The 12,004-nt window shown below is 46.5% G+C and overlaps 1 gene segment (V, D, J or C); it reads right to left on the reverse strand.

The window, feature by feature from the left end:
• Window positions 1–4,993: 4,993 nt before the first annotated feature.
• Window positions 4,994–9,713, reverse strand: LOC127926592 (Ig mu chain C region secreted form-like; the record flags this gene model as incomplete). The annotated part of the segment is given in 6 exon segments: window positions 4,994–5,321; window positions 5,448–5,741; window positions 5,901–6,215; window positions 8,520–8,819; window positions 8,947–9,259; window positions 9,400–9,713. Coding segments are annotated over 6 exon segments (1,841 nt in total), but the record flags the coding sequence as incomplete, so codon positions are not given.
• Window positions 9,714–12,004: the final 2,291 nt, after the last annotated feature.

Consider the following 12,004-nt stretch of genomic DNA (forward strand, 5'->3'; position numbering starts at 1 on the left):
ATAGCACAGTGTCCAATGACGGGCCGAAAGTATATAGAATGGTGTCGTCTGCGTAGAGGTGGATCAGGGAATCGCCCGCAGCAAGAGCAACATCATTGATATATATACAGAGAAAGAGTCGGCCCGAGAATTGAACCCTGTGGCACCCCCATAGAGACTGCCAGAGGACCGGACAGCATGCCCTCCGATTTGACACACTGAACTCTGTCTGCAAAGTAATTGGTGAACCAGGCAAGGCAGTCATCCGAAAAACCGAGGCTGTTGAGTCTGCCGATAAGAATTTGGTGATTGACAGAGTCGAAAGCCTTGGCGAGTCGATGAAGACTGACTGCACAGTACTGTCTTTTATCGATGGCGGTTATGATATCATTTAGTACCTTGAGTGTGGCTGAGGTGCACCCGTGACCGGCTCGGAAACCAGATTGCACAGCGGAGAAGGTACGGTGGGATTCGAGATGGTCAGTGACCTGTTTGTTGACTTGGCTTTCGAAGACCTTAGATAGGCAGGGCAGGATGGATATAGGTCTATAGCAGTTTGGGTCCAGGGTGTCTCCCCCTTTGAAAGAGGGGGATGACTGCGGCAGCTTTCAATCCTTGGGGATCTCAGACGATATGAAAGAGAGGTTGAACAGGCTGGTAATAGGGGTTGCGACAATGGCGGCAGATAGTTTCAGAAATAGCGGGTCCAGATTGTCAAGCCCAGCTGATTTGTACGGGTCCAGGTTTTGCAGCTCTTTCAGAACATCTGCTATCTGGATTTGGGTAAAGGAGAACCTGGAGAGGCTTGGGTGAGGAACTACGGGGGGGGCGGAGCTGTTGGCCGAGGTTGGAGTAGCCAGGCGGAAGGCATGGCCAGCCGTTGAGAAGTGCTTATTGAAGTTTTCGATAATCATGGATTTATCGGTGGAGACCGTGTTTCCTAGCCTCAGTGCAGTGGGCAGCTGGGAGGAGGTGCTCTTGTTCTCCATGGACTTCACAGTGTCCCAGAACTTTTTGGAGTTGGAGCTACAGGATGCAAACTTCTGCCTGAAGAAGCTGGCCTTAGCTTTCCTGACTGACTGCGTGTATTGGTTCCTGACTTCCCTGAACAGTTGCATATCACGGGGCTATTCGATGCTATTGCAGTCCGCCACAGGATGTTTTTGTGCTGGTCGAGGGCAGTCAGGTCTGGAGTGAACCAAGGGCTGTATCTGTTCTTGGTTCTGCATTTTTGAACGGAGCATGCTTATCTAAAATGGTGAGGAAGTTACTTTTAAAGAATGACCAGGCATCCTCAACTGACGGGATGAGGTCAATGTCCTTCCAGGATACACGGGCCAGGTCGATTAGAAAGGCCTGCTCACAGAAGTGTTTTAGGAGCGTTTGACAGTGATGAGGGTGGTCGTTTGACTGCGGCTCCGTGGCGGATACAGGCGATGAGGCAGTGATCGCTGAGATCCTGGTTGAAGACAGCGGAGGTATATTTGGAGGGCCAGTTGGTCAGGATGACGTCTATGAGGGTGCCCTTGTTTACAGAGTTAGGTTGTACCTGGTGGGTTCCTTGATGATTTGAGTGAGATTGAGGGCATCTAGCTTAGATTGTAGGACTGCCGGGGTGTTAAGCATATCCCAGTTTAGGTCACCTAACAGAACAAACTCTGAAGCTAGATGGGGGGCGATCAATTCACAAATGGTGTCCAGGGCGCAGCTGGGAGCTGACGGGGTCGGTAGCAGGCGGCAACAGTGATAGACTTGTTTCTGGAGAGAGTAATTTTCAAAATTAGTAGTTCAAACTGTTTGGGTATGGACCTGGAAAGTATGACATTACTTTGCAGGCTATCTCTGCAGTAGACTGCGACTCCGCCCCCTTTGGCAGTTCTATCTTGACGGAAGATGTTATAGTTGGGTATGGAAATCTCTGAATTTTGGTGGCCTTCCTGAGCCAGGATTCAGACACGGCAAGGACATCAGGGTTAGCAGAGTGTGCTAAAGCAGTGAGTAAAACAAACTTAGGGAGGAGGCTTCTGATGTTGACATGCATAAAACCAATACTTTTTCGATCACAGAAGTCAACAAATGAGGGTACCTGGGGGCATGCAGGGCCTGGGTTTACCTCCACATCACCCGCGGAACAGAGAAGGAGTAGTATGAGGGTGCGGCTAAAGGCTATCAAAACTGGTCGCCTAGAGCGTTGGGGGCAGAGGATAAGAGGAGCAGGTTTCTGGGCATGGTAGAATATATTCAGGGCATAATGCGCAGACAGGGGTATGGTGGGGTGCGGGTACAGCGGAGGTAAGCCCAGGCACTGGGTGATGATGAGAGAGGTTGTATCTCTGGACATGCTGGTTGTAATGGGTGAGGTCACCGCATGTGTGGGGGGTGGGACAAAGGAGGTAACAGGGGTATGCAGAGTGGATCTAGGGGCTCCATTGTGAACTAAAACAATGATAACTAACCTGAACAACAGTATACAAGGCATATTGACATTTGGGAGAGACATACAGCGAGGCATACAGTAATCACAGGTGTTGAATTGGGAAAGCTAGCTAAAAACAGTAGGCGAGGCTAATCAGCTAGCACAACAAACAGCAGGTAAAATGGCGTTGACTAGGCAACTGGGCCGACAGATAAACAAACAAGCAGAATGGGGTACCGTGATTAATGGACAGTCCAGCGTGCGTCAGCTATGTAGCCAAGAAATCAGTGTCCAGGGGGCAGCGGTGGATGGGCAGGGAAGCTGGGCTGGCGAGTGTTATCCAAGTTTTTTTTATTTATTTATTATTTTTTTTTAAATTTTTTTTTAAAACTAACAATGACTAAATAGCTTGTAGCTAGTTAGCTGGTTAGCGTCTGGAGGTTCTTGAGTGTGTCATAAAAATAAATCAAAATTAAAAGTGATAGCGAATCCGTATCACAGTGGGTGAGGCAGGTTTCCGGAAGGTATAAACAAATAAAAATCAAAGAGAGATAGAAAGTAAATGGGTTCAGAAGTGTTTGGGATGAGGTGAGTCAGATGGTTAGCAGGCCTGTGCTAACAAGCTAACAGTTCGTAGGCCCGGGCTAGACAAGCTAGCCGTTAGCAGGCCGAATAGCAAGTAGGGAGATAGCGAGGGCTAGAGAGCTAACCTTTGGGGGACGTCGCGATGGGGTGAGTCTGTTTATTCCTCTTCTTGCGGTGACATCGACAGACCGGTCGTGGGCCCGGGTAATTGTAGCCCAGGATTATGCTACAGGAGCTCTAGTGCGCTGGGTGAGCTGGAGACACAGCGTTTCAGAAAGCTCGCGGGCCTTGGCCAGCAGATGGGTCTTTGGCGATGTCGCAACGAAAAAGCCTGTTGAAACCACCTCGGACGATTATGTCGGCGGACCAGTCGTGATGGATCGGCGGCGCTCCGTGTCGGCAGTAAAGGGTCCAGGCCAATTGGCAAAAGAGGTATCGTTGGGCCTCTTCGGCTAGTCGGGAGATGGGCTTAGCTCAAGGCTAACTGTAGCTTGTTTTGGGCCAGAGACGTTGGCCAGGAGTAGCCACTGGAATTGCAGCTAGCTAGTTGCGATGATCCGGTGTAAAGGTTCAGAGCTTGCGGTAGGAATCCGGAGATGTGGTAGAGAAAGAGCAGTCTGATATGCTCTGGGTTGATGTCGCGCTGGTGTTCTAGTTAGCTTAGAAGACCGCTAGCAATGGCTAACTGAGTACGAGCTAGTAGCTAGTTAGCTGGCTAGCTTCTGATGGTGGCTCCGGATCTAATGTAAAGTATAGAAAAGGCGGATCCGTACCACATTGGGTGATGCGGGTTGCAGGAGAGTATATTCAGCTCTAGTTTGAGAGTGAGATTAAAATATGTACGAAATATATACAGAAAAAAAAACGAAGAAAACTATATTTACACTAGACAGGACGGGACAAGACAAAACATACGTCCGACTGCTACGCCATCTTGGATTATTACGATTATAGACTCGCTACTGTTATAGCCTCGCTACTGTTATAGACTCGCTACTGTTATAGCCTCGCTACTGTTATAGCCTCGCTACTGTTATAGACTCGCTACTGTTATAGCCTCGCTATTGTTATAGACTCGCTACAGTTATAGCCTCGCTACAGTTATAGCCTCGCTACTGTTATAGCCTCGCTATTGTTATAGACTCGCTACTGTTATAGCCTCGCTACTGTTATAGACTCGCTACTGTTATAGCCTCGCTACTGTTATAGCCTCGCTACTGTTATAGACTCGCTACAGTTATAGCCTCACTACTGTTATAGCCTCGCTACAGTTATAGCCTCGCTACTGTTATAGCCTCGCCACTGTTATAGCCTCGCTACTGTTATAGACTCGCTACAGTTATAGCCTCGCTACTGTTATAGCCTCGCTGCAGTTATAGCCTCGCTACTGTTATAGCCTCGCTATTGTTATAGACTCGCTACTGTTATAGCCTCGCTACTGTTATAGTCTCGCTGCAGTTATAGCCTCGCTACTGTTATAGCCTAGCTACTGTTATAGCCTCGCTACATTTATAGCCTCGCTACTGTTATAGCCTCGCTGCAGTTATAGCCTCGCTACTGTTATAGCCTAGCTACTGTTATAGCCTCGCTACATTTATAGCCTCGCTACTGTTATAGCCTCGCTACAGTTATTTTTCACTGTATTTTTAATGTTGTTTTTCTTTCTTTACTTACCTATTGTTCACTGAATACCTTTTTTGCACTGTTTGTTAGAGCCTGTAAGTAAGCATTTCACTGTAAGGTCTACATCTGTTGTATTTGACGCACGTGACAAAATAACTCTGTTTTGATTTGATTTGCTGTGTTGTCATGTGTTGCTGCCTTGCTATGCTGTTGTCTTAGGTCTTTCTTTATGTAGTGTTGTGTTACCTCTCTTGTTGTGATGTGTGTTTTGTCCAATATTTATATATTATTTATTTATTCATTTTTAATCCCAGACCCCATCCCCACAGGAGGCCTTTTGCCTTTTTGGTAGGTCGTCGTTAAATAAAGGTTCAATAAAAGAAAATACAAATATATGATCACGAAGTTCCATGCTAACCTTTAACATTACTAGTCTTCTCTGTGGAGTTGAAGCAGTGATGTTCAGCTCTGCATGTTATTGTGTTCAGGGTTTTCCATTGGCTTGAGGGAAGAGTCAGGTTACTGCTGATGCTCTGAGTTGTCCTGCTGGCCTGGTTCACTGGGGTCCTACTGGTTGGATCTTTTCCATCCAGAAGCCAGGACACTTTGGCGTCATACGCAGAGTGGACCACACATTTAGCTGTTACCTCAGTCTGTGTCATCACTGTCCTGAATCTGGGGGTCTCCAGGTGGATGGATGGAGTAGACGAGGGAAAAGCTGAGAGCAAAACAGATGAGTGTGGAGATAAAATCGTTTTTATACTCCAAGGTAATTAGGTTATGATTTATGACTTTTGAAGTAAACTTTAAACAGGTAAGGCACTTCTGTAAGTTTACAAACTACCTGTGCATAAACTGGTGCTCTTCCTGACAGTTTTCTGAAGATCTTTGTCATCTACCTCACAGATGAAGACCATCCCCTCATTCCACTCCTGCTGTGTTACTGTGATATGACTGGTTAGTGCCACATGTCCGTCTTCCCCCATCCTTATCTCATTGTCTGCTGCAGACCTCTGTTCAGACCCAGAGAGCCACTTGATCTTAGGGTTGAAGCCCCACCCAGAACACATGAGTTTCTGGGTCCCTGAGCCAGACGACTCCTCACTGGGGACAGGAAGGAGTTCCATGGACAGTTCACCTGGAAAGAACACCATTTCCTTTTTACATTTTAGCCCTGGAGTGCTGAATAAATATCATGCAACAAACAATGGAAACATAATTTCATGTAGGTAGGTCTTTCTACATTTTCAAGCATTTGAGAAGGTATAATTGGGTCAGATGAGAGAAGTTCACTCACCAAAAAGCTTGACTTTGGAGCTAGACACCCAGCTGTTGGAGTAGCCTTGGTTCACTTTACAGGTGAAAGTGTTGTCTGTCTTCCAGTGTGATTTGGGGATAGAGAACCGTCTGGTGAGTGAATGGGGGCCTTTGGAGGCAGGCAGATCCACATACTGTTTCTCAGGGAAATCAACCCCATTGGCCTGAAAGGTGACATAGATGTCACTGGAGGAGAGTTGTGTGATGGCACACTCCAGCACAGCACTGTCTCCCTTCAGTAACTCTGGGAGAGACCTCCTGATCAGAACTGTGGTAGTGCTGCTCATTGCAGGTCCTGGAGAACACACACACACAGAGGAGAGGGGTAAACAGGAGAAAGGAACACTGATCTGGCTTCAGTGTCAATAATCTCTCCTTTTTATGGGGGAGGACAGAAGAATACTGCATGTTTTGCTGTACTTCTCTCTGTATATATCTTCATTCAAAGATTCAATCATGGACACTCTTACTGACAGTTCTAGCTGCTTTGTGTGATGTATTGTTGTTTCTAACTTCTTGCCCTTTGTGCTGTTGTCTGTACCCAATAATGTTTGTACCATGTTTTGTGCTGCTACCATGTTGTGTTGCCACCATGTTGTTGTTATGTTGTGTTGCTACCAATGGCGCAGGAAGAAATGGCAACTGTTTTACAGGCGTCCAACCAATTGTGCTATTATGTGGGGATTTTTCATGTTATTTGTAAGTTATTTTGTACATAATGATTCTGCCACCGTATCTAACAGCAAAAAAGAGCTTCTGGATATCAGGACAGCGATCACTCACCTCGGATTAGACAAATAATTTTTCTTCAACATGCAGGACGCACAGGACCATCTCAGAACACCCGACAAGGCCAACATTCCAGTTATTTGCAAGTGAAAGAGACGCAGGTACAGAGGACACAGAGCGGGGTGCCTCGTAATAATCCGTAGAAAGCGAGTGGGAAAGCTGCCGTTACCGTCCATATTACTCGCCAACGTGCCATCATTGGACAATAAATTAGACGAGGTATGATCACAGACGCGTACAAAGCTCTCCCTTGCCCTACATTTGGTAAATCTGACCACAATTCTATCCTCCTGATTCCTGCTTACAAGCAGAAATTAAAGCAGGAAGCACCAGTGATTCGGTCTTTAAAAAGGTGGTCAGATGAAGCAGATGCTAAACTACAGGACTGCTTTGCTATAACAGACTGGAACATATTCCGGGAATCTTCTGATGGCATTGAGGAGTTCACCACACAGTGACAGTACGTACGTATCCCAGCCAGAAGCCATGGATTACAGGCAACATTTGCACTGAGCTAAAGGGTAGAGCTGCCGCTGTCAAGGTGCGGTACTCTAACCCGGAAGCCTATAAGTAATCCTGCTATTCCCTCTGATGAACCATCAAACAGGCAAAGCCCAATACAGACAGGGTTAAGATTGAATTGTACTACACTGGCTCCGACGCTCGTCTTATGTGGCAGGGCTTGCAAACTATTATAGACTACAAAGGGAAGCACAGCAGTGAGCTTCCCAGTGACACGAGCCTACCAGACGAGCTTAATCACTTCTATGCTCGCTTCGAGTCAAGCAACACTGAGGCATGCATGAGAGCATCAGCTGTTCCGGACGACTGTGTGATCACACTCTCCGTAGCCGACGTGAGTAAGACCTTTAAACAGGTCAACATTCACAAGCCTGCGGGGCCAGAAGGATTACCAGGACGTGTGCTCCGGGCATGTGCTGACCAACTGGCAGGTGTCTTCACTGACATTTTCAACATGTCCCTGATTGAGTCTGTAATACCAACATGTTTCAAGCAGACCACCATAGTCCCTGTGCCCAAGAACATGAATGCAACCTGCCTAAATGACTACAGAACCGTAGCACTCACATCCGTAGCCTTGAAGTGCTTTGAAAGGCTGGTCATGGCTCACATCACCTCCATTATCCCAGAAACACTAGACCCAGTCCAATTTGCACACCGCCCAAAGAGATCTACGGATGATGCCATCTCTATTGCACTCCACACTGCCCTTTCCCACCTGGACAAAAGGAACACCTATGTGAGAATGCTAGAATGCTAGGAGAATTCAACACCATAGTACCTTCACAGCTCATTACAAAGCTAAGGATCCTGGGACTCAATACCTCCCTCTATTACTGGATCCTGGACTTCCTACGGGCTGTCCCCAGATGGTGAGGGTAGGTAGCAACACATCTGCCATGCTGATCTTCAACACTGGAGCCCCCCAGGGGTCCGTGCTCAGTCCCCTCCTGTACTGCCTGTTCACCCACGACTGCATGGCTAGGCACAACTCAACACCATCATTAAGTTTGTAGACGACAGAACAGTGGTAAGCCTGATCACGGACAATGACAGCCTATAGGGAGGAGTCAATTTAACCATATCTACATGTACATACTTCCTCAATCAGCCAGACTAACCGGTGTCTGTATGTAGCTACTGTTATAGCCTCGCTACAATTTTTTTTCACTGTCTTTTTACTGTTATTTTTCTTCCTTTACTTACCTATTGTTCACTGAATACATTTTGTTGCACTGTTTGTTAGAGCCTGTAAAATACAAATATAATCACAAAGTTCCATTCTAACCTTTAACATTACTGGTCTTCTCTGTGGAGTTGAAGCAGCGATGTTCAGCTCTGCATGTTATTGTGTTCAGGGTTTTCCATTGGCTTGAGGGAAGAGTCAGGTTACTGCTGATGCTCTGAGTTGTCCTGCTGGCCTGGTTCACTGGGGTCCTACTGGTTGGATCTTTTCCATCCAGAAGCCAGGACACTTTGGCGTCATACGCAGAGTGGACCACACATTTAGCTGTTACCTCAGTCTGTGTCATCACTGTCCTGAATCTGGGGGTCTCCAGGTGGATGGATGGAGTAGACGAGGGAAAAGCTGAGAGCAAAACAGATGAGTGTGGAGATAAAATCGTTTTTTATACTCCAAGGTAATTAGGTTATGATTTATGACTTTTGAAGTAAACTTTAAACAGGTAAGGCACTTCTGTAAGTTTACAAACTACCTGTGCATAAACTGGTGCTCTTCCTGACAGTTTTCTGAAGATCTTTGTCATCTACCTCACAGATGAAGACCATCCCCTCATTCCACTCCTGCTGTGTTACTGTGATATGACTGGTTAGTGCCACATGTCCGTCTTCCCCCATCCTTATCTCATTGTCTGCTGCAGACCTCTGTTCAGACCCAGAGAGCCACTTGATCTTAGGGTTGAAGCCCCACCCAGAACACATGAGTTTCTGGGTCCCTGAGCCAGACGACTCCTCACTGGGGACAGGAAGGAGTTCCATGGACAGTTCACCTGGAAAGAACACCATTTCCTTTTTACATTTTAGCCCTGGAGTGCTGAATAAATATCATGCAACAAACAATGGAAACATAATTTCATGTAGGTAGGTCTTTCTACATTTTCAAGCATTTGAGAAGGTATAATTGGGTCAGATGAGAGAAGTTCACTCACCAAAAGCTTGACTTTGGAGCTAGACACCCAGCTGTTGGAGTAGCCTTGGTTCACTTTACAGGTGAAAGTGTTGTCTGTCTTCCAGTGTGATTTGGGGATAGAGAACCGTCTGGTGAGTGAATGGGGGCCTTTGGAGGCAGGCAGATCCACATACTGTTTCTCAGGGAAATCAACCCCATTGGCCTGAAAGGTGACATAGATGTCACTGGAGGAGAGTTGTGTGATGGCACACTCCAGCACAGCACTGTCTCCCTTCAGTAACTCTGGGAGAGACCTCCTGATCAGAACTGTGGTAGTGCTGCTCATTGCAGGTCCTGGAGAACACACACACACAGAGGAGAGGGGTAAACAGGAGAAAGGAACACTGATCTGGCTTCAGTGTCAATAATCTCTCCTTTTATGGGGAGGACAGAAGAATACTGCATGTTTTGCTGTACTTCTCTCTGTATATATCTTCATTCAAAGATTCAATCATGGACACTCTTACTGACAGTTCTAGCTGCTTTGTGTGATGTATTGTTGTTTCTAACTTCTTGCCCTTTGTGCTGTTGTCTGTACCCAATAATGTTTGTACCATGTTTTGTGCTGCTACCATGTTGTGTTGCCACCATGTTGTTGTTATGTTGTGTTGCTACCAATGGCGCAGGAAGAAATGGCAACTGTTTTACAGGCGTCCAACCAATTGTGCTATTATGTGGGATTTTTCATGTTATTTGTAAGTTATTTTGTACATAATGATTCTGCCACCGTATCTAACAGCAAAAAAGAGCTTCTGGATATCAGGACAGCGATCACTCACCTCGGATTAGACAAATAATTTTTCTTCAACATGCAGGACGCTCAGGACCATCTCAGAACACCCGACAAGGCCAACATTCCAGTTATTTGCAAGTGAAAGAGACGCAGGTACAGAGGACACAGAGCGGGGTGCCTCGTAATAATCCGTAGAAAGCGAGTGGGAAAGCTGCCGTTACCGTCCATATTACTCGCCAACGTGCCATCATTGGACAATAAATTAGACGAGGTATGATCACAGACGCGTACAAAGCTCTCCCTTGCCCTACATTTGGTAAATCTGACCACAATTCTATCCTCCTGATTCCTGCTTACAAGCAGAAATTAAAGCAGGAAGCACCAGTGATTCGGTCTTTAAAAAGGTGGTCAGATGAAGCAGATGCTAAACTACAGGACTGCTTTGCTATAACAGACTGGAACATATTCCGGGAATCTTCTGATGGCATTGAGGAGTTCACCACACAGTGACAGTACGTACGTATCCCAGCCAGAAGCCATGGATTACAGGCAACATTTGCACTGAGCTAAAGGGTAGAGCTGCCGCTGTCAAGGTGCGGTACTCTAACCCGGAAGCCTATAAGTAATCCTGCTATTCCCTCTGATGAACCATCAAACAGGCAAAGCCCAATACAGACAGGGTTAAGATTGAATTGTACTACACTGGCTCCGACGCTGTCTTATGTGGCAGGGCTTGCAAACTATTATAGACTACAAAGGGAAGCACAGCAGTGAGCTTCCCAGTGACACGAGCCTACCAGACGAGCTTAATCACTTCTATGCTCGCTTCGAGTCAAGCAACACTGAGGCATGCATGAGAGCATCAGCTGTTCCGGGACGACTGTGTGATCACACTCTCCGTAGCCGACGTGAGTAAGACCTTTAAACAGGTCAACATTCACAAGCCTATGGGCCAGAAGGATTACCAGGACGTGTGCTCCGGGCATGTGCTGACCAACTGGCAGGTGTCTTCACTGACATTTTCAACATGTCCCTGATTGAGTCTGTAATACCAACATGTTTCAAGCAGACCACCATAGTCCCTGTGCCCAAGAACATGAATGCAACCTGCCTAAATGACTACAGAACCGTAGCACTCACATCCGTAGCCTTGAAGTGCTTTGAAAAGGCTGGTCATGGCTCACATCACCTCCATTATCCCAGAAACACTAGACCCAGTCCAATTTGCACACCGCCCAAAGAGATCTACGGATGATGCCATCTCTATTGCACTCCACACTGCCCTTTCCCACCTGGACAAAGGAACACCTATGTGAGAATGCTAGAATGCTAGGAGAATTCAACACCATAGTACCTTCACAGCTCATTACAAAGCTAAGGATCCTGGGACTCAATACCTCCCTCTATTACTGGATCCTGACTTCCTACGGGCTGTCCCCAGATGGTGAGGGTAGGTAGCAACACATCTGCCATGCTGATCTTCAACACTGAGCCCCCAGGGGTCCGTGCTCAGTCCCTCCTGTACTGCCTGTTCACCCACGACTGCATGGCTAGGCACAACTCAACACCATCATTAAGTTTGTAGACGACAGAACAGTGGTAAGCCTGATCACGGACAATGACAGCCTATAGGGAGGAGTCAATTTAACCATATCTACATGTACATACTTCCTCAATCAGCCAGACTAACCGGTGTCTGTATGTAGCTACTGTTATAGCCTCGCTACAATTTTTTTTCACTGTCTTTTTACTGTTATTTTTCTTCCTTTACTTACCTATTGTTCACTGAATACATTTTGTTGCACTGTTTGTTAGAGCCTGTAAAATACAAATATAATCACAAAGTTCCATT

The sequence above is a fragment of the Oncorhynchus keta genome, unplaced genomic scaffold, assembly GCF_023373465.1.
Source record: "Oncorhynchus keta strain PuntledgeMale-10-30-2019 unplaced genomic scaffold, Oket_V2 Un_contig_7865_pilon_pilon, whole genome shotgun sequence".
In the NCBI taxonomy this organism is placed as follows: Eukaryota; Metazoa; Chordata; class Actinopteri; order Salmoniformes; family Salmonidae; genus Oncorhynchus; species Oncorhynchus keta.